Source organism: Anolis carolinensis, chromosome 1 (genome assembly GCF_035594765.1).
Source record: "Anolis carolinensis isolate JA03-04 chromosome 1, rAnoCar3.1.pri, whole genome shotgun sequence".
NCBI lineage: Eukaryota > Metazoa > Chordata > Lepidosauria > Squamata > Dactyloidae > Anolis > Anolis carolinensis.
This window is the reverse complement of record NC_085841.1, coordinates 212333093-212353792: the sequence shown is the minus strand read 5'-3', so window position 1 is coordinate 212353792 and position 20700 is coordinate 212333093. Positions and strand designations below refer to the sequence as shown.

Genomic DNA, 20700 nt, shown 5'->3' with positions numbered 1-20700 from the left:
TGACGTTAAGTCCAGTCGTGTCTGACTCTGGGGGTTGGTGCTCATCTCCATTTCTAAGCCGAAGAGCCGCCGTTGTCCATAGACACCTCCAAGGTCATGTGGCCAGCATGACTGCATGGAGCGCCGTATGGTACAGAGAACATTATGTGCTGAAATGGTTGTCAGGTAATCTATTACCTTAGTTACTTTAGTCTTCTATTCTATTAGATTGTGGTTTCCAGGTTTTTCTGCCTCAAAGGAACAACTTTCACATCAGATTACTGGTGCTGGAAGTACTGCATTTAGCAGGGGACTCTGAAGCAAATTCAGTTTGAGCATAGTGCTCCCCAGGACACCACAACATGCCCTGGCTTTTGTGTATTGCAAAGGATGCTGAACACTGGGAGGTAAATTGTTTTTCAGGTATTCTTGAGCGCCATTAATAAAACTGATATTAGTATACCAGCAGGCATCCAGTTTGGAAATCTCTCCTGTGTATGTATGATTAAAGGGAGATTCACACAAATTGCCTGTTTGTATGTTTCACACATCATGAGGCATGGGAGCAAAACATCAGTTACGCAAGGATACTAAGAAAGAGAAAGAGAGAGACTCATATATAGTATGCCACTATGAGACAGCAGCACAAAAATTATGGGATCCAATTCAGTAAGCACATCATGATTTCAGACCCTATTAATAGAAGATTCTCATAGATTCCACAGAGCCCTGCCTTTCCTACCTTCTACTGGCTTCATAGATCTGGAAGAATTTAGAAGAAATGAGAAGAACATAAGATCCCAAGACAAGGCCATTCAGATGGCAGGACTTCTATTGTGGAACCCTTCTCTTGTAGAGATTAAAATGGACCCATTTTTGTTTCTCTTTACGCAATTAGCTTTAAGTAACAAACTTTGTGATAGTTTTATTAGATTTGTTTCATTTTGGCTTACTTTAATGTTTTTTTAACTGGTAGTATCACCTTCACTCCCTAGGTGGCAGAATTCTCTGACCTGCACATAGATTTACAGTCATTATCATCTGAAGCCAGCAGGGAGGTGACTGTGATGTCTCAGACACCTTTGGCCCCTGACCCCTCAGCCATTGCTGACCAAACTGAAGAGGACTTGGGTTTTTTCCCAAGTGAGCAAGATTCAATTCCTTTCCAGATGCCTCCTGTTGACATTTCCGTGCCAGAGCCAATTAGGGACGCCCTTGAGAAGGTGCAGGCTCTTCCCGGCTCTCTGGAGGGGTTACTGTTTGATAGAAGGGCTTTCTTGAAAGCAGATCGCTCTCAAAGGCAAAGTTTACGAAGAAGTGCCAGATTAGCAGAGCGAGGCAATTGTGGCTGAACCCAGTTCTCTTGGGAAGAATTAGGGAGGCAGGCACCTGGCATGATGTTTTGGAGGCTCAGTTCTCTTGGGAAGTTTTGGGGAGTTTAACACCTGTTTTGGGGAGCTATGAATTTCATTAAAAGTTGTGCGCTGAGAATCTTCTGTGTGGTGTCAACTTAACTTTTGATGAAAAAGCATCGTGGTCTCTTGTTCCTGATTTTCCAAGCGGCCTGATGGTGCACTTACTCTGGAGTAGACCGGGTGTTGGTTTACCTTCTTGCCATGCTGGGACTGCGTTTTAGCTCCTGAACTTCCAGTTTGCCTTGCCTTGAATCCCTGTTTGGAACATTTCTCTAAAGGACTCTTCTTGCTCCTTGCTCTTTTCCCCACTCAAAACTCAGATGGAGTTTGAGTGTGTTTCGGATTTGGATTACTGAACTCTAATACTGGACATACGACTTTATATTATTAGACTAAAATTGATCTTTCCTGGAAGGTCAATTGCTACTTCTACCTTACTGCTTATTTTCATTTGGAACTTTAATTGCTTTAATAAAGAATTTATATTGTTATTGGCTTCTGTGTTGGTTCCCAGTGTTCGTGCCGCTTAGGAGTGTTACAGCGACTAAGAGTGTACACTGTAAAATTAATGCGGTTTAACACCATTTTAACTGCCATGGCTCAATGCTAGTAAATTCTGGTAGTTGTAGTTTAGCAAGGTCTTTTGCCTTCTCTGTCAAATAGTCCTGATGTCTCACTAAACTACAGCTCATATGATTCCATAGTATTGAGCCATGACAGTTAAAATGATGTTAAACTGCATTATTTCTATAGTGTAGACCAGGCATAGGCAAACTTCAGCCCTCCAGGTGTTTTGGACTTCAACTCCCACAATTCCTAACAGTTGGTAGTTTGCCCATGCCTGGTGTAGCTGCACACTAAGAGACAGAGTTATTGAGTTGCACTTCCCACCTGCTTATGGAATGGCTAGACATCTTTCTCATGGGGCTACATGATTGAATTGCATCAGTTGGGGATGTAAGTAGCCATGGCTTCACTAAGGACACTTCCTCACAGCCATTTAATCTGAGTCAGAATGTGGATCTAAAAAATCTAGTTCACTTTAGAGTGCCTATGCAGGTATCTCACAAACCGGCAAGAAGATGAAAGAGAGTCCACATTAACTTTGCATCAGTGAAACCCAGGGTGATTTTTTTTACTGCCTTACAAAAGCAGTTTCCCAATGCTTGCCTCACAGCTCAGCCAAGGCAGTAAAATCGAGTGTTGCCAGCTTTCCTTGTTGAGTTTGTGTGTGTGTGTGCGTGGGGGGGGGGGGGAGCATTTATTTTACCTTCTGGCTGGACTGTGTAGCTGCTTTTTTTTTACTTTGAACTGGTTTCTTACTTTTGTTTAAATGAGTGCTCTACATTTGGCATTTGTTTTATATCCAGGAGGGATTCAGCTGATTATATGGCTTGAATTGGAATTTCTGGTGCGTTTTTTTAATCACGCTGTTTGTGGTTGGATTCACTTTGGAGTTTGCATTGGGAAAAATGTTTTCTAGTCACTCAGACCTCAAGCTGACTTCAAGCTGAATTTAAGCGCCTCTGTCAGGATGGGCATAATGTGTTCAACCCTGAGAGCTGTGTAATTTTCTTGAAGGCTTTGGAATACTACATTAAACCTTTTATGAACTTGTGTGAAGCCAAGAACTTTTGCTAGTTAATAACTTACTAAATGTTGGTTTAATCCCCCTCTCCACCTAGTACATATTGATCAACCTCCATGGGCATGTCATTGCACATAGCTTGCATGAAGGCATGGAGTGGAGCTGAATAACAACAGAGGAGGCACTAATAATAGATCTCTTGTTTCCTTTAATTGTTTTCTGGGGCGTTGTTTATTTTTACTGCTATATCCATTTGTCTAGAAAGGGAAGGAGGAAAGCACAGCTCTGCTAAATCTATGAGAATGCTTTATACACGTGTGCCCTGTTTGTGGCCAGGACAGGCTTGTAAATCTACTGCCAAAAAGGTTCTATTATTTTAGTTAAGCGAATCAAACATTGTTTTGACATGAATACCTACTTATCTTCTAAGCCAAATGCGGAGATAATGATTTGTATATTGCAAAAATTAGCTGTGATTTGTAAATCAATTTTAACTGATCATATAATATACAGGAAAAATGGCTGCTAAATAATTTAAATACTAACTTGAAGATATCCAAGCACAAGGACGGTACAGCCGATTCCTGCATAGTAACTTGCAAAATAGGTCATTTCTGTTTCAATATCCAGCAACCTATTTAAAAGGAAAGGGAAATTAATAGTATTGTAAAATCTTCCCAAATGAGTTAACAACACTAGAAAATGCTAAATCTCTAGACTAAAAAGCTCAGGATTCCAGAGGAGCCACTGTGATTAAAAGTGATATAACAGTACAGTATGGATTGAACCATTGACCCTCTGTAACAAGCTACAATTATAGTAGAGTCTCACTTATCCAACGTTCTGGATTATCCAACGCATTATTGTAGTCAATGTTTTCAATGCATTGTGATATTTTGGTGCTAAATTCATAAATACAGTAATTACTACATAGCAGTAATGTGTAATGAACTACTTTTTCTGTCAAATTTGTTGTATAACATGATGTTTTGGTTCTTAATTTGTAAAATCATAACCTATTTTGATGTTTAATAGGCTTATTGTTAATCTCTCCTTATTATCCAACATATTCGCTTATCCAACGTTCTGCTGGCCCGTTTATGTTGGGTAAGTGAGACTCTACTGTACCGCAAGTCTGATTGGTTTTAGTGTAACGAAATAACAATTTTACTTGGACTGGAGTCACAGCTTTTAAAAACCACCCAATAATAATAATAACAACAACAACTACTACTACTACTACTACTACTTTATTTTTGTATCCTGCCTCCATCTCCCCAAAGAGACTCGGTGCGGCTCACATGGTGACAAGCCCGATCAATATGGGTTAAAACACAATCAGCAAATTAAAACATCATATCCACATCACACCACAAAAAGCAACATTAAAAAACATCAACAGCAATTTAAAACCTGAGTAATAATAATTACTGGAATTAAATTAAGGATAGCTTGCTTATGTGGATAAGAGGCCCGTGTTAAAAAAACTTTGGCAAGGTTTACAAGGTTCCAAAATAACTTCTGCAGAGGGATAGGGAAGCCCATTATGAACCCCAGAGATCACAAAGAAGTAAATGTATCAGTCCATTTTACATTTAGTTCAATTGTCTACAGCCATCAAATTCTACCATTAGTAGTTGAAAGTGGGCATAATTGTTTCAGCTGCCAAAAGTCAATATTTATCATCATTACCCCAAGAACAAAAAAGACTACAGTAGATCGAGACAAATTGGGGGGAAGTAAAGGAAGTATTTTATTTTGACACTTTCTGATATGACCTGAGAACTGGCTATGCTTGACTGGACTCAGTGGTAACGTTTGCTTTTGAGAAAAGTGATTGACGTTGAATGGACAAGTAGCAACAGCTCCAGTTCTGGACAGGACATCAATTAATGTATTACCGTATATACTCAAATATAAGCCGAGTTTTCAGCCCTTATTTATGAACTGAAAAAGCCTCCCCCGGCTTATAATCGGGTCAAGGCCGGCAAGGGAGCCTGCAGGCTATTGCTTGCAATATGTGATCTATTTCTCTCTTCTCCTCCCTTATCAGTGTTTTCTTTTGCAAAGCCTCCCTCGCTCTTAATCAAGGGAATGTTTTGAAAAGAGAGACACCCTTGCAAGTCAGGAAGAAGAAAAATATATATTCATTAATCTTATGAAAGCATTTTCCCCTGAAATATTTGTTAAATTCTCCTACAGATATATAGGCATTAACCCTTTGCAAGCTTTTGCAATCTCTAAGTACCCTTATATGTGTATATATGTAACCCTATATACATTAATTTTATATATGAATTTTCCCCTCATATGTTTGCAGGTCTTTGCAAATCTTTTATACATAGAGATCCATGTACCTGTGCATCAGTAGCCATACATATACATTATTTTTATATATGAATTTACCCTCATATGTTTGCAAGTATCTTCAAATATCTATATAAAGAGAGATGTCTGGATAGATATGAATATATTATTACCTACCTATATATAGGGCTTAATATATTGTAGGGGAAATGCACACACACATACATAGAGAGAGGGGTGGATTTGCAAACGTTTCAGGGGGAAATGCATATGTGAAATTAGTATCTATAATTATAGATCTATATCTAGCTCTGCATTGTTTATATAAGCATTGAATGTTTGCCTGTTACTATGTTGGAAGCTGGCCTGAGTCCCCATGGGAAGATAGGGTGAGATCCAAATGAAGTTTTGTTGTTGTTGTTGTTGTTGTTGTTGTTGTTGTTGTTGTTGTTGTTATAAGGTTATTGTTGATACCATATTGTTTTTGTTGCACCTACCTTTCCACTTATAGAGCTAGTTTATTGTTTTTCTTTGAAATACGGTAAATATTCAAAAACATTTAACCTACTGATGCCTCAGTCAATGAAATTTTATTGCTATCTATTTTTATTTTGAAATTTACCCGTAGTTGCTGCATTTCCCACCCTCGGCTTATACTCGAGTCAATAAGTTATCCCAGTTTTTATGGTAAAATTAGGTTCCTCGGCTTATATTCAGGTTGGCTTATACTCGAGTATATACGGTAATTTATTGTAATAATAAAGGCTGCAGATCCAATGCCAAGTTACACAAGCTGAAGCCTACCAACCCCGGTGGGACAATCACAACTAGCTGGAAGCAAGAACATAATCTTATCAATCAGATTAGCTCCTAAGTACAGTAGAGTCCTGGTTATTCGACATAAACGGGTGGGCCAAATGTCGAATAACTGGATCTGACGGATAATAGGGAGGTCCTATTATCCAGCAAGCCAGTTGAAGGAAGTGTCCCGTGCACTTTGCTAGGTAGATAGCAAGCTACCTAGCAACGTGCAGGAGCGCTTCTGCTCCGCCTCTTGGGAGGTGCCCTGCGCGTTGCTAGGTAGATAACAAGCTACCTAACAACGCTCAGGGGTGCTTCCTAAGCCGAGTGCTCACCGCTCCGCCCCTTGGGAAGCGCCTGTGCGCGTTGCTAGGTAGCTTGCTATCTACATAGCAACGCGCACGGGCGCTTCTCTGCTCGCCGCCCTGCCTCTTGGGAGGTGCCTGTGCGCGTTGCTAGGTAGATAGCAAGCTACCTAGCAACGTGCATGAGCGCCTTCCAAGGGGCCTGGGACGTCGGATAATACAGAGTGTCGGTTAACCGGAAGTCGGTTAACCGGAACTCTACTGTAGCTGTGTGGCAGACAACTTTAACCAATGTCCTTTAATAACACAAGAGAAAGAAAACATTTGTCTCACTTACCCACAACTTATTGATGCATTACTGTCATTCTGATGACGGGAACTGTTGATCCACACTATTGTATTATTCACACAGGCTTTATTGGGGTCTGCAAGCTCCTGTCTCTCAATATCATATTGAATGAAGGCGTCTGTCATTAAGCCAAAGACCAGCAACATGGCTGGCTGGGCTACTCCATGAAGAATAGCACAAATGCTACCCAAGACCATCATCAGTATCTCGGTTGAGGAAGCAAATCTAAACTATTTGGAACAACAGAGAGAAAGTATTCACAAATATTATTTGCTTCATTTCTTGCCTGTCCATTCTTTATCCACTGTTAACAATGGAGTAACAGATTACAGTGATGCATTGTTTGACAAGCATTATGTTTCTATGTACAGTAGAGTCTCGCTTATCCAACGTAAACGGGCCAACAGAACGTTGGATAAGCGAATATGTTGGATAATAAGGAGAGATTAAGAAAAAACCTATTAAACATCAAATTAGGTTACTGTATTTAAACAACTGGACTTCTATATTATTTTAATTTTCCCCAAAGAGATGATTTTAAAGGGGGGGATTTTAGTCAATACAGTAGAGTCTCACTTATCCAACATTCGCTTATCCAACGTTCTGTATTATCCAATGCAGTCTGCCTCCTGCATCCACAACTGTTTCTCTATGCAGGCAAAGATCACAGATTTAAAAAAAAATCTTCACAGGACTGAGTTTTTTACGAATTTAACTTTTGACAATGTTGTTACCATAAGTTCATTTCAAGCAATTCTATCTTTATTTGTAATTTTTTTTAGTAGTCAATGTTTTTTTAGTCAGTGTTTTCAATACATTGTGATGTTTTGGTGCTAAATTCGTAAGTACAGTATTACAGTAGAGTCTCACTTATCCAACATTCACTTATCCAACGTTCTGGATTATCCAACGCATTTTTGTAGTCAATGTTTTCAATATATCGTGATATTTTGGTGCTAAATTCATAAATACAGTAATTAAACATAGCATTACTGTGTATTGAACTACTTTTTCTGTTAAATTTGTTGTATAACATGATGTTTTGGTGCTTAATTTGTAAAATCATAACCTAATTTGATGCTTTTCCTTAATCCCTCCTTATTATCCAATATATTCACTTATCCAACGTTCTGCTGGCCCGTTTATGTTGGATAAGTGAGACTCTACTGTACTACATAACGTTACTGTGTATTGAACTGCTTTTTCTGTTGATTTGTTGTAAGACATGATGTTTTGGTGCTTAATTTGCAAAATCATAACGTAATTTGATGTTTAATAGGCTTTTCCTTAATCCCTCCTTATTATCCAACATTTTCGCTTATCCAACGTTCTGCCAGCCCGTTTATGTTGAATAAGTAAGACTCTACTGTATGTGGAAATTGAAATCCATTGAAATCCATTAAAATCCACAAGCACGTAGACAATTTCAACAGAAAGGAGAAAACCATGAAAATGAACAAAATTTTGCTACCAGTATTTAAAAACTCTAAAATAAGGACAGTAAATCAAGAACAACACTCTGAAAACAGGGTCCCTCAGGCAGGAAGCAGCCAGGTTTTGAATCTGCAAGGCCATTAAAAGCTGATCAAGGTGATCAACTGAAACATTTACACTTGCCTCAAACAGACAGGAATCTTTCTCCCAACCTGGACTTTCCAGAGATATATAAACCTCACTTTCCTAGTTTCCAACAGACCTCACACCTCTGAGGACTCTTGCCATAGATGTGGGCAAAACGTCAGGAGAGAATGCTTCTGGAACATGGCCATATAGCCTGGAAAACTCACAGCAACTCAGTGATTCCGGCTGTGAAAGCCTTCAATGTGAAAATATTATTTTAACATTTGGTTATTTGCATGAATGAGAAACAAAAAGAGAAAGAAAGTCCCATGATGAGGGTAATAGTTTATTGGTCATCATGGGATTTAATTTCTCTTTTTGGTGGCTACTTCCCAGTTTTGCTTCCTCCCACCATTTTATAAAATGGTAGTAAATTTTCCAGAACTGTTCACAACCATAATTTCAAATTATAATGCACAGAAAGTACATTGGGAATCACTAGGTAGATTTGGAAGATGAGCAAGGGTTTATGGCTTTCCCAAGTGTCTAACAACAATAAGAATAATAATCGGGTTGTTGTATGTCTTTCGGGCTGTGTGGCCATGTTCCAGAAGTATTCTCTCCTGACGTTTCGCCCACATCTATGGCAGGCATCCTCAGAGGTTGTGAGGTATGCCTGCCATAGATGTGGGCAAAACGTCAGGAGAGAATACTTCTGGAACATGGCCACACAGCCCGAAAGACATACAACAACCCTGTTATCCCGGCCATGAAAGCCTTCAACAACAGAATAATAATCATTTTTTAAAAAATAGAAGAATGCTACTGACAGAAAGAAAGTTTTTGGGAACACACATGAATTTTTGTGTGAAAGGACTGTGCCACAAATTCCTTGGCTGAGTGAGCTTGTGCTCAGAAGCAACCAGAAGTCTCTCCCAATATCTGGAAATCCATCCATCCTTAGTCTAACAAATTACATCATTTCTGAGAAATATAAAAATCAAGAATTGTATTACCAGCTGAAAGAAGCCAACTCGAATGATATCCTTTTTCTTCTCTTTCCTTTTAAAAAAAATAAAAGGCTTAATATCACAAGATTGCATTTTAGTTGTCACTACCACTTCGGATATACTTGAACCCTTTTGCTGGAATAGTTGTAAAAAAATAAAGGATTGGCTAGGATTCCTGGCCTAATGGTCAATATTATTTATTTTATTTTATTTTATTTATATACCACTCTTTGCCCCCAAGGGGACCTGCTCCCTGCATATTACCATAATCCACTCAATCTAATCTGTGGCTAACACATTTCTAGGATTTTGAGACACTCATTGGTACTCAGGTTTTCATGGTTGGTCAACTGGACTACTGGATAGTTGGAATAGTATGTAAAAATATTACTAGGGCATTTTTTTAAAGGAATGAGTGGATTGGGTCAGCACTAAGCTGCTAAAAGAGAAAACAAAATCCAACATCCATGAAGCAGTGATACAATTATTGGCCAACCAATCCAATCCAATAAGACTTTATTGTCATATATAACAAAGCAGTGTAAAATACAGTATACATTATACAAGAGAAAGCTTCACTTTTGTCATACATTCAATTTGCAGACATTATTCAGAAACCTTGTCACTGTGAGGAAACAGTTAAAATCTTGGGAGTTTAAAAACACGATTACTTTGTCTGGCCCTATTTGATGTTTCATAAAATATAGAACTTGCAATAGCAAGCTTGATCTTAGTTCCTGGGAGAGTGGGCAGTGGAGAAGAATATGTAGAATGGAGTCCAACTTCCTGAACTGCAAGGACAGAGCCTCTTGTTGCTTAAAGAGCTGGGCATGTTTAGCCTGCAGAAGAGAAGGCTGAGAGGAGACATGATAGCCATGTACAAATATGTGAGGGGAAGTCGTAGGGAGGAGGGAGCAAGCTTGTTTTCTGCTGCCCTGAAGACTAGGACACGGAACAATGGCTTCAAACTACAGGAAAGGAGATTCCACCTGAACATCAGGAAGAACTTCCTCACTGTGAGAGCTGTTCGGCAGTGGAACTCTCTCCCCCGGGCTGTGGTGGAGGCTCCTTCTTTGGAGGCTTTTAAGCAGAGGCTGGATGGCCATCTGTTGGGGGTGCTTTGAATGAGATTTTCCTGCTTCTTGCAGGGGGTTGGACTGAATGGCCCATGAGATCTCTTCCAACTCTACTATTCTATGATTCTAGGAATAACAAAAACCAGGATCCCCAATGATATCCAAGGGATGCTGGAAAGTTAATCTACCAGAGATAAGAAGTCTTATAACAAAAATAATAGATTATTTGATTATGAAGAAGACAGCAGAGACAGGGTAGGAAGCGTTGAGGCTTTCTATTTTCTCTTTCTCAATTTTTCTATTTCTTTTCAAAGCATTGTGCACCTGCTTTTCTATCTTGCGTTTTAGATTAGAAATGTTTTCTTCCCCTTTTCTTTTTCAACATCATATAAACTTTTTTGTATTATATAGCAATGGAAGAAGACTAAGATGTTAAAAATGCCCCTGTTCTATATCCACTCTTGTACCTTTCACTATTCTTCATAGATTTGGAATAAAACTTACGTGGGGGGGGGGGGGGGGGAGGGAAAAGATGGTCTACTGCAGTGTTTTCCAGCCTTTGGTTCTCCAGATGTTTGACATCCAAGAAACCGCAGCAAATGTGGCCATCTGTCAGGAATTCTGCGAGCTGAAATCCAAAACACATGGAAGGCCAAAGACTGGGAACAACTGGCCTAGAGAGATCTCAGTGCACGAAGAGGCCACCTTCTTTATTGCCAACTAGCATTGCCCGGCCACGCATTGCTGTGGCGAAGTATGGTGGTATGGGAAATAAAGTATTGAGGAATTGGTGGTAGTTAAGGTAAAGGGTAAGGTTTTCTCCTGACATTAAGTCCATTATAAATGGGTTATATAGCTGTGTGGAAGGACCTTGAGTCTACACTGCCATATAATCCAGTTAAAATCAGATAATCAGCATTTTATAGGCAGTGTGGAAGAGGCCTAAGTGAGGCCTAACTCTGCCTGTCCCCTGGGCTAAGTGGGTTGCTAGGAGATCAAGTAGGCGGAGCTTAGCCTTCTAACTGGCAGCAATTGGGTAAAAACAATTATTCCTCTCCCTCTAATTAGGACTTTATTTTCCTTTTCTTTTTGTTGTATGAACGTAGAGGCATGGATGAGGGATTGTGCTGCCAAGTTTATTGTTTCTGGGATGTGTAGTTTTGTTGTTTTGTCCTAGGCCGAAATTTCATTACCCTTTTATATATATAGATGTAGGGAACAGGGGAAACTTTAACAAGAGGGAACTAATTGGCTCTGGCTTAATTCTTCAATATTGTACCTTCAGCAATGGTAAAATTCATTCATTTAGACTACAGTTGACGAGTTTTATCTATACAGTACCTACACATTTTCCCCAGATATAATAGTGCAGAAGCTTCCTTAGAAATTAAATATCTTTCACTTCAAAAAGGCTTGCATAGAAGATAAAAGAGTTTAACCTACTTGGTCCCCTTTGCATTGTTCTCTGAAGTCTCCTTTCTTTTATGGAAATACCTGTAGAAGGGAAGAATGACATAAGATGAGCCATGTTGGATTGGACCAAAGATGTATTTAGTTTGCTGACCCAATGTTTAATGCAGTGGTTCTTAACCTGTGTGTCCCTGGGTGTTTTGGCTTTCAACTCCCAGAAATCCTAACAGCTGGTAAACTGGCTGGGATTTCTGGGAGTTGTAGGCCAAAACATTTGGGGACCCACAGGTTGAGAACCACTGGTCTAATGGAATACTGATGGGAAACATGTTAGTGGGACATCAGGACAAAAGAACATGTAAGAGACTTCTCACATGAGACCAGCTCCATAATGTTCATCACTTTTATTTTAACCATAACCATTACCATGTTATCATATTGGCATTTTGTGACATTTCATTGAGGACATCATTAAACTATACTAGGATTTATTGGAGAGTGGGAAATGCTGCAACAAGTGTTTATTTCAGATAGACATTATATGTTATCAAAAAAAGATTTAATCCATATTCTTACCAAAAAGATTTCCCCAGAACCAGTCCTAGCACTAGAGCATCCTAGGCAAGACCCATTGTTTCAACTCACTCCCATGAGCCCCAAATGCCAGCTGTCATGATCCAGTGACTTACCGTATATACTCGAAGATAAGCCGAGTTTTTCAGCCTTTATTTATGAGCTGAAAAAGCCTCCCTCGGCTTAAAATCGGGTCAAGGTAGGCAATGGAGCCTGCAGGCTATTGCTTGCAATATGTGATCTATTTCTCTCTTCTCCACTTATCAGTGTGTTTACTTTTCCAAAGCCTCCCGCTCTTAATGAAGGGAATGTTTTGAAAAGGGAAACACTCTTGCAAGTCAGGAAGAAGAAAAATATATATTCATTAATCTTATGTAAGCATTTCCCCCTGAAATATTTGTAAAACTCTCCTACAGATATATAGGCATTAACCCCTTTCAAGCTTTTGCCATCTCTATGTACTTTTATATGTGTATCTATCTATATACATTAATTTTATATATAAAGAGAGATGCCTGGATAAATATGAATATATTCTTACCTACCTATATTACAGGAGGGAAATGCACACACACACACACACACACAGAGATGGGGGATTTGCAAACATTTCAGGGGGAAATGCATATGTGAAAATAGTATATATAATTATAGATCTATATCTAGCTCTGCATTGTTTATATAAGCATTGAATGTTTGCCTGTTATTATGTTGGAAGCCGGCCTGAGTCCCCATGGGGAGATAGGGTGAGATCCAAATGAAGTTTTTGTTGTTGTTGTTGTTATTGTTATTGTTGATATCATATTGTTTTTATTGCCCCTACTTTTCCACTTATAGAGCTAGTTTATTGTTTTTCTTTGAAATACGGTAAATATTCAAAAACATTTAACCTACTGATGCCTCAATTAATGAATTTTTATTGATATCTATTTTTATTTTGAAATTTACCCATAGCTGCTGCATTTCCCATCCTCGACTTATACTCAAATCAATAAGTTATCCCAGTTTTTTGTGGTAAAATTAGGTGCCTCGGCTTATATTTGAGTCGGCTTATACTCGAGTATATACGGTAATTGCTGATGCCGTTTTCACCAAGCAGTTTATTGGCTTCAGTGGAACATCTTCTGAACAAGCCCAGCCATTTGGCCAAACTCCAGGAGAATGAAGCATATTTTTCATCAACATAATCTGAATTAGTCACTTTCCCATACTCAAAGACAGAATATTCTTATATGAGACCAAGGGCCACAGTTTGGCTGAATTATTACTCTGTAGTAATAATTTCCAGCACAATCAACACAATGCAGGATCAGGCAGACTGACATTTCCAGATTGACACTGTGGCATATTTCTCTTGAATTATCCTGTCATTTATTGTTTGTTGTGGTCTGGCTTTTTCCTTGACTGACATCCGTTGTGCAATAATACAGTTTAGCCAAGTCAGATTAATGACTGCTTTTTAACTGTTGAAAATTTATTCAGTTGATTAATTTCTATTCCTCTTTCTCGCAAAACCCAAAATCAAACATAACTCTCAAAATAATTTAATGTGATAGAATAAAAAAAGCAGCACATTACACTATCAAAACAGAATTAAACAACCAACATTATAAAACTTGAATTAAAAGCAATTTCAAAAGCATATTGCTTTTAAAAGTAAAAGGCTTTTGAATAAGTACTACCCTCTTGAATGTTAAATTATTGTACAAATTGTTATTCTTGATCGGTTGCATCCTCATGGGTAATTTTTCTATATAGCCTCAGGGTTCAACTCACTTTTGGGTTCTCCCCCATGTTCTTATAGCACTTTTAACTTCCTCCATGTTTACAAGTCTCACTTAGTGTACTTTGATCAGCCCATCCTTATGTTTTTTGCTGCGTTTTAACTTTGTCTTATTAATGGTTTGATTTTAATCGTATGTTTTAATTTTTCATTCATGCGTTTTCGGTATTTGATGTTTTATGTATGTTTGTTTTGCATTTGTAAGCCACCCTGAGTCCCTGCGGGGAGATAGAGGCGGGGTACAAGAATAAAATTATTATTATTATTATTATTATTATTATTATTATTGTTATTTTAATATTTTTTATTATTATTAAAAGTATAACGCCCTAATCCTTTCTCAGTAGCCATGCAGTTTCCAAAGGAAAAGGAAAGGAAAACGAACTCAACTGAGCAAAAAGATCTTTGCTTGACATTATCAATGGATTAAGAAATATAGTTTCTACGAACCCATCTAAAAGCAAATTTAATTCTCCACATGTGCATCCTTATATAGATAAAAGTTCACCACTCACAAATAAGAGAGGAACCAGTAGGTTAAAGGGAAAACCCAATTTTTGCAGAAGTATTTTGATAATTTTATTTATTTATTTAGGTAGGAGAGAAAAAAGTTTAAAGGACTGGAAACTAGAGATGTGTGCGATATTTGTTTCATCCATTTCATTCGTCTTAAGTTTCTCTTATAACACTTAATACTTCATCTATAAAGATTTGCATTACTTACTCTGATTTAATGATGCCATTATCTGTTGGGAAACAAAAAAAACCTATAATTAAAATTTATTGAAAATGCAATCACCGCTCATGCAAAATTATGTCATTATGAATACAGTACTTTATGAAATATCCACATGTTAAATAGTCTGGATCAAGCTGGGATAATGTGAAACTAATGTATAAAACAGGTCAATAAAATTGAAATGGATATACAGTAGAGTCTCACTTATCCAACATAAACAGGCCGGCAGAATGTTGGATAAGCGAATATGTTGGATAATAAGGAGGCATTAAGGAAAAGCCTATTAAACATCAAGTTAAATTATGATTTTACAAATGAAGCACTAAAACATCATGTTAGACAACAAATTTGACAGAAAAAGTAGTTCAATACACAGTAATGCTATGTAATAATTACTGTATTTACAAATGTAGCACCAAAATATCATGATGTATTAAAAACATTGACTACAAAAATGCATTGGATAATCCAGAACATTTGATAAGTGAATGTTGGATAAGTGAGACCCTACTGTAGTTTAGTTTCCAATAGGTAAAGGGCCATAGTTTAATGACAGAGCAGAAGAGGTCCCAGATCCAGGCAATACTAACTCCTGTCAAACACAAAATTCAATATAAGTGGGATGAGAAGGCAAATGTTTTGACTTAGCAAAAGGCAGGTCCCTTCACCATATATTTGTCTAATTGAAACATATACTTGTCTTTCCATGTCCAACCTTTAGAGTTTCATTTGTTTTCAGTTCATTTACCAGTACAGTAGAGTCTCACTTATCCAACATTCACTTATCCAACGTTCTGGATTATCCAACGCATTTTTGTAGTCAATGTTTGCAATGCATTGTGATATTTTGGTGCTAAATTTGTAAATACAGTAATTACTACATAGCATTAATGTGTAATGAACTACTTTTTCTGTCAAATTTGTTGTGTAACATGATGTTTTGGTGCTTAATTTATAAAATCATAACCTATTTTGATGTTTAATAGACTTTTTCTTAATTTCTCCTTATTATCCAACATATCAGCTTATCCAACGTTCTGACGGCCCGTTTAGGTTGGATAAGTGAGACTTTACTGTACTAATCAAACATTTGACTATATTCCTAAAAAGCATAAGAACACTGCTATGTTATGTGTTTTCCGGGCTTTATGGCCATGTTCCAGAAGTATTCTTTCCTGACGTTTCGCCCACATCTATGGCAGGCATCCTCAGAGGTTGTGGGGTGTATATCTCACAACCTCTGAGGATGCCTGACATAGATGTGGGTGAAAGGTCAGGAGAGAATACTTCTGAAACATGGCTATACAGCCCAGAAAACACACAACAACCCTGTGATTCCGGCCATGAAATCCTTTGACAACACAATTAACTATTACAGTAGAGTCTCACTTATCCAACATAAACGGACCAGCAGAACATTGGATAAATGAATATGTTGGATAATAAGGAGGCATTAAGGAAAAGCCTATTGAACATCAAATTAGGTTACGATTTTACAAATTAAGCACCAAAACATCATGTTATCCAACACATTTGACAGAAAAAGTAGTTCAATATGCAGTAATGCTACGTAGTAATTACTGTATTTACGAATTTAGCACCAAAATATCACGATGTATTGAAAACATTGACTACAAAAATGTGTTGGATAATCCAGAATGTTGGATAAGCGAGTGTTGGATAAGTGAGACTCTACTGTATCTATACATTACTGTTATGTTGGAGCCCTCGGTGGCACAATGGGTTAAACCCTTGTGCCTACAGAACTGCTTACCGAAAGGTCAGTGGTTCGAATCTGGGGAGAGTGGGTTGAGTTCCTGTCTGTCAGGTCCAGCTCCCCATGCGGGGACATGAGAGAAGCTTCCAAAAGGATGGCAAAACATCGAACATCCAGGTATCCCCTGGGCAACATCCTTGCAGATGGCCAATTCTCTCACACCAGAAGTGACTTGCAGTTTCTCAAGTCACTCCTGATATGAAAACTTTAATTATTCACGTTGATCTTGTTATCCTGCTATTCCATTTATACTCTCTCAAAAACATCTAACAAGAGGTTTATCAAATGCCTTCTAAAGCAGCATTATACCATAACAATATGGCAGAAAAAACAATACAAAATTTTAGAGATAATATCAAGTCAAGGACAGGATAGTACAAAACTGAAAAAGGTAATACAGGTACAGTAGAGTCTCACTTATGCAACATAAATGGGCCGGCAGAACGCTGGATAAGCGAATATGTTGGATAATAAGGAGAGATTAAGGAGAAGCCTATTAAACACCAAATTAGGTTATGATTTTACAAATTAAACACCAAAACATCATATTATACAACAAATTTGACAGAAAGGTAGTTCAATATGCAGTAATGCTACGTAGTAATTACTGTATTTACGAATTTAGCACCAAAATATCATGATGTATTGAAAACATTGACTACAAAATGTGTTGGATAATCCAGAAAGTTGGATAAGTGAATGTTGGATAAGTGAGACTCTACTGTACGTAGTGATCCCCCCCCCCCAAAAAATAATTCTGAGAAATAATCCCATGTCCATGTATACAATCAAGCCCTCCAAAAACAATTATTAAATTTAATATTATTTGTTCCTGCCTTTTAACTGGTTTGGTTCCCAAAGAAACAAATGTGTACAGCCACAATATTATCACTAATATGTCAGTTCTACGTCTCTCGCCCACTTTTCCCTCTTATTGCTGCTGGACTCCTTCTTCCTCTTTCTTAGAACCTCGTCAGATGGAGACCCAGAAGCCGGGGTGAAACGGGGGAAACCACAGGGCAGTGGAGGAAACCCCTGTCTGATGAAGTCCTTAAGTTAGGACGAGTCAGCATTCTTTAATGTAAGCATTACTTACCATCTTTTTAAAAAGCATGTAACAATTCCTTGTCATCACTCGTGAGTAACTTTGCTTCTAATGGCTAATGACTGCCTAATGTTTTGTAACATTGCTCAAAAATCTAAAATGCTGACCTCGCTGACATTAAAATGCTTCAAAATAAAGTCTTGGGTTCGTATTACTTTTTAACAAATGTCTACGTGAAATACAAGAAGTAGACACATGGAGGAATGTGAAAAAGAACCAGGGATCATTCTGGGCATTTACAACCACAGAATCAATGTGAAGCTCTCTCTTTTATTAGTGATGATGAGGAACAGTAAGAAGGGCAACAATGTGTGTCCTCAGGGAATGTGCAAGTGCCCTTGGGAGATTCAGAATAGAGAAGGGCATCTATGAATTCCCAGACATTTGTCGGGTGCCCTGACAAATTGTGAACATCCTGCGGCTCCTCCATGATGACATGATGGCAACAGTCTTGGACAGCAACGGCTCCCAAAGTGACCCATTTAAGGTGGAATCAGGTGTCAAGCAGGGATGTATTATTGCCCCTACCTTATTTTCCATCTTCATCGCTATGATACTTCACCTTGATGGGAAGCTTCCTACCGGAGTGGAAATCATCTATCGGACAGATGGCAAGCTATTTAACCTCAGCAGACTGAGAGCCAAAACCAAGGTCACCACAACATCTGTTATAGAACTCCAATATGCTGATGACAACGTAGTCTGTGCGCATTCAGAAGAAGACCTACAAGCCACTCTAAACACCTTTGCAGAAGCATACGAGAAGCTCGGCCTCTCACTGAACATTGAGAAAACCAAAGTGCTCTTCCAACAGGCACCAGCTGATCCCTCTGCAAAGCCAGGAATACAGCTTAACAGTGTAACATTAGAAAATGTTGACCATTTCCGCTACCTTGGCAGCCACCTTTCCACAAAAGTCAACATTGACACTGAAATACAATGCCGTCTGAGCTCCGCGAGTGCAGCAGAATGCAGCAGAGAGTGTTTGATGACCGGGACATCCGTAGAGATACCAAGGTGCTTGTTTACAAAGCCATTATCCTCCCAACCCTGCTCTACGCCTGCGAAACGTGGACGGTCTACAGACATCACACCCAACTCCTGGAGCATTTCCATAACCATTGTCTCAGAAAAATCCTGCAAATCTTTTAGGAAGACAGGCGGACAAATGTCAGCGTGCTGGAAGAAGCAAAGACCACCAGCATTGAAGTGATGCTCCTACGCTATCAACTCCGCTGGACTGGCCACATTGTCCGAATGCCTGATCACCGTCTCCCAAAGCAGTTGCTCTACTCCGAATTCAAGAATGGGAAACGTATTGTTGGTGGGCAGGAAAAGAGATTTAAAGATGGGCTTAAAGCCAACCTTCAAAACTGTGGCATAGACACTGAGAACTGGGAAGCCCTGGCCCTTGAGCGCTCTAATTGGAAGTCAGCTGTGACCAGCAGTGCTGCGGAGTTCGAAGAGGCACAAATGGAGGGCTTAAGGGAGAAACGTGCCAAGAGGAAGGAGAGTCAAGCTAACCCTGACCGGGACCGCCTTCCACCTGGAAACCGATGTCCTCACTGCGGGAGAATATGCAGATCAAGAATAGGTCTCTTCAGCCATCTACGGACACACCCCCAAGGTGGAAGACAATCATCCTCGAACTATGAGGGATCACCTAAGTAAGTAAGTAAGTAAGTAAGGTGGTAGGAGACTCCCTGCTGAGAGGAATATAAATAGTGGTTTATGAAAATGACAGAATGACTTGAGAGGTATGTGGTCACACATATCCTTCCCTTTTGGTCTACATGAAAACTAATGACACCGTAAGACATAACCTTCGATATCACAAGGGATTAAAAGGCAAGACGCCAATGGACCTAGATGCACAGATTGTCATTCTGTCTCTTTTCCCAGTTGAAGGATATGGCCTAGGAAGGAAGAGAAGAATAGTGGAGGTGAGCAACTGGCTCTGCTGATGGTGCTATCAGGGACAGTTTTTGGACCATGGTCTTCAGTTTCAAGAAGATAGATGTCTAGTAAGTGATGGATTGCACCTCACAGTAGTTGGCAGGAATGTTTTTACTAAGAGTCTCACCTGGATCAGGGGGACTTTAAACTGAAAGAGATAGTATTCTTGAGGGCAGGATCTCATCAAGAACTAGAGATAATGGACTGAGTATTACATAGAGAATGGGGCAAATCGCACAAGAACCCAAAACGGAGAAGAAAAAACCTTATATAAGCAGCTAGGGGGAATGTCCCTTGGTCTTAGATATAGCTATATTGATGCACATAGCATGAGAAATAAACAGGATGAAATTGAACCTTTGACATAGCAAAACACATATGATGTAGACATCACTGAAACCTGGTGGGATGAGTCTCATGATTGGAATGAAGTAACAGAGGAGTATAACCTGTTTCAGAGAACTAGAAAGAAGGAGTAGCAGCATTATATTATATGTCAAGCAGCAGCTGCTTCCTGGTAAATGGGGATTGGGGGAGTTGGGACAGAATTTATTGCATAGTTACATAACCTGGTAAATAAAGAAATCTACATTTCCAGGTATGCTTTCCAGAAAAAAAAAACAATTGTCAGAACTTTCCACTGGCAATACTTTAATTAATCTTAAAGTATACAGTGTTCCCTCACTACTTCGTGGTTCACTTTTCGTGGATTCATTGTTTTGCAGTTTTTCAATAAACTCTAAAAGACTATTATGAAACATTAAAAATTACAATTTTCAGCCTAAGGAAGGGAGGAAGGAGAAGCCAAAGGGAAAGAAAAGGAGCCCAAGTGGCAACGGGAGGAGAAAGAGGCAATTTATCAACATACAATTGGTTGATAAAAACTTAAAATAATGTATAACTACTAAATAATGTGTAAATATTAAAATAAATATAGCATCCCTACTTTGTGGATTTTCACTTATTG

General features: G+C 38.7%; 1 protein-coding gene across 2 annotated transcripts in view; it reads right to left on the bottom strand.

Annotated features, from left to right (window-relative positions):
• abcb11 (ATP binding cassette subfamily B member 11) overlaps positions 1 to 20700 on the bottom strand; it is a 168147-nt gene that overhangs the window by 69778 nt on the left and 77669 nt on the right. For both annotated transcript variants that reach the window (XM_062964889.1, XM_062964885.1), the window contains exons 3-7: positions 14881 to 14902; positions 11834 to 11884; positions 9321 to 9366; positions 6733 to 6974; positions 3529 to 3616 (exon numbers count right to left, since the gene is read on the bottom strand). In XM_062964889.1, coding sequence (XP_062820959.1) covers positions 3529 to 3616; positions 6733 to 6974; positions 9321 to 9366; positions 11834 to 11884; positions 14881 to 14902 — 449 coding nt within the window. The remainder of the gene's footprint in view (positions 1 to 3528; positions 3617 to 6732; positions 6975 to 9320; positions 9367 to 11833; positions 11885 to 14880; positions 14903 to 20700) is intronic.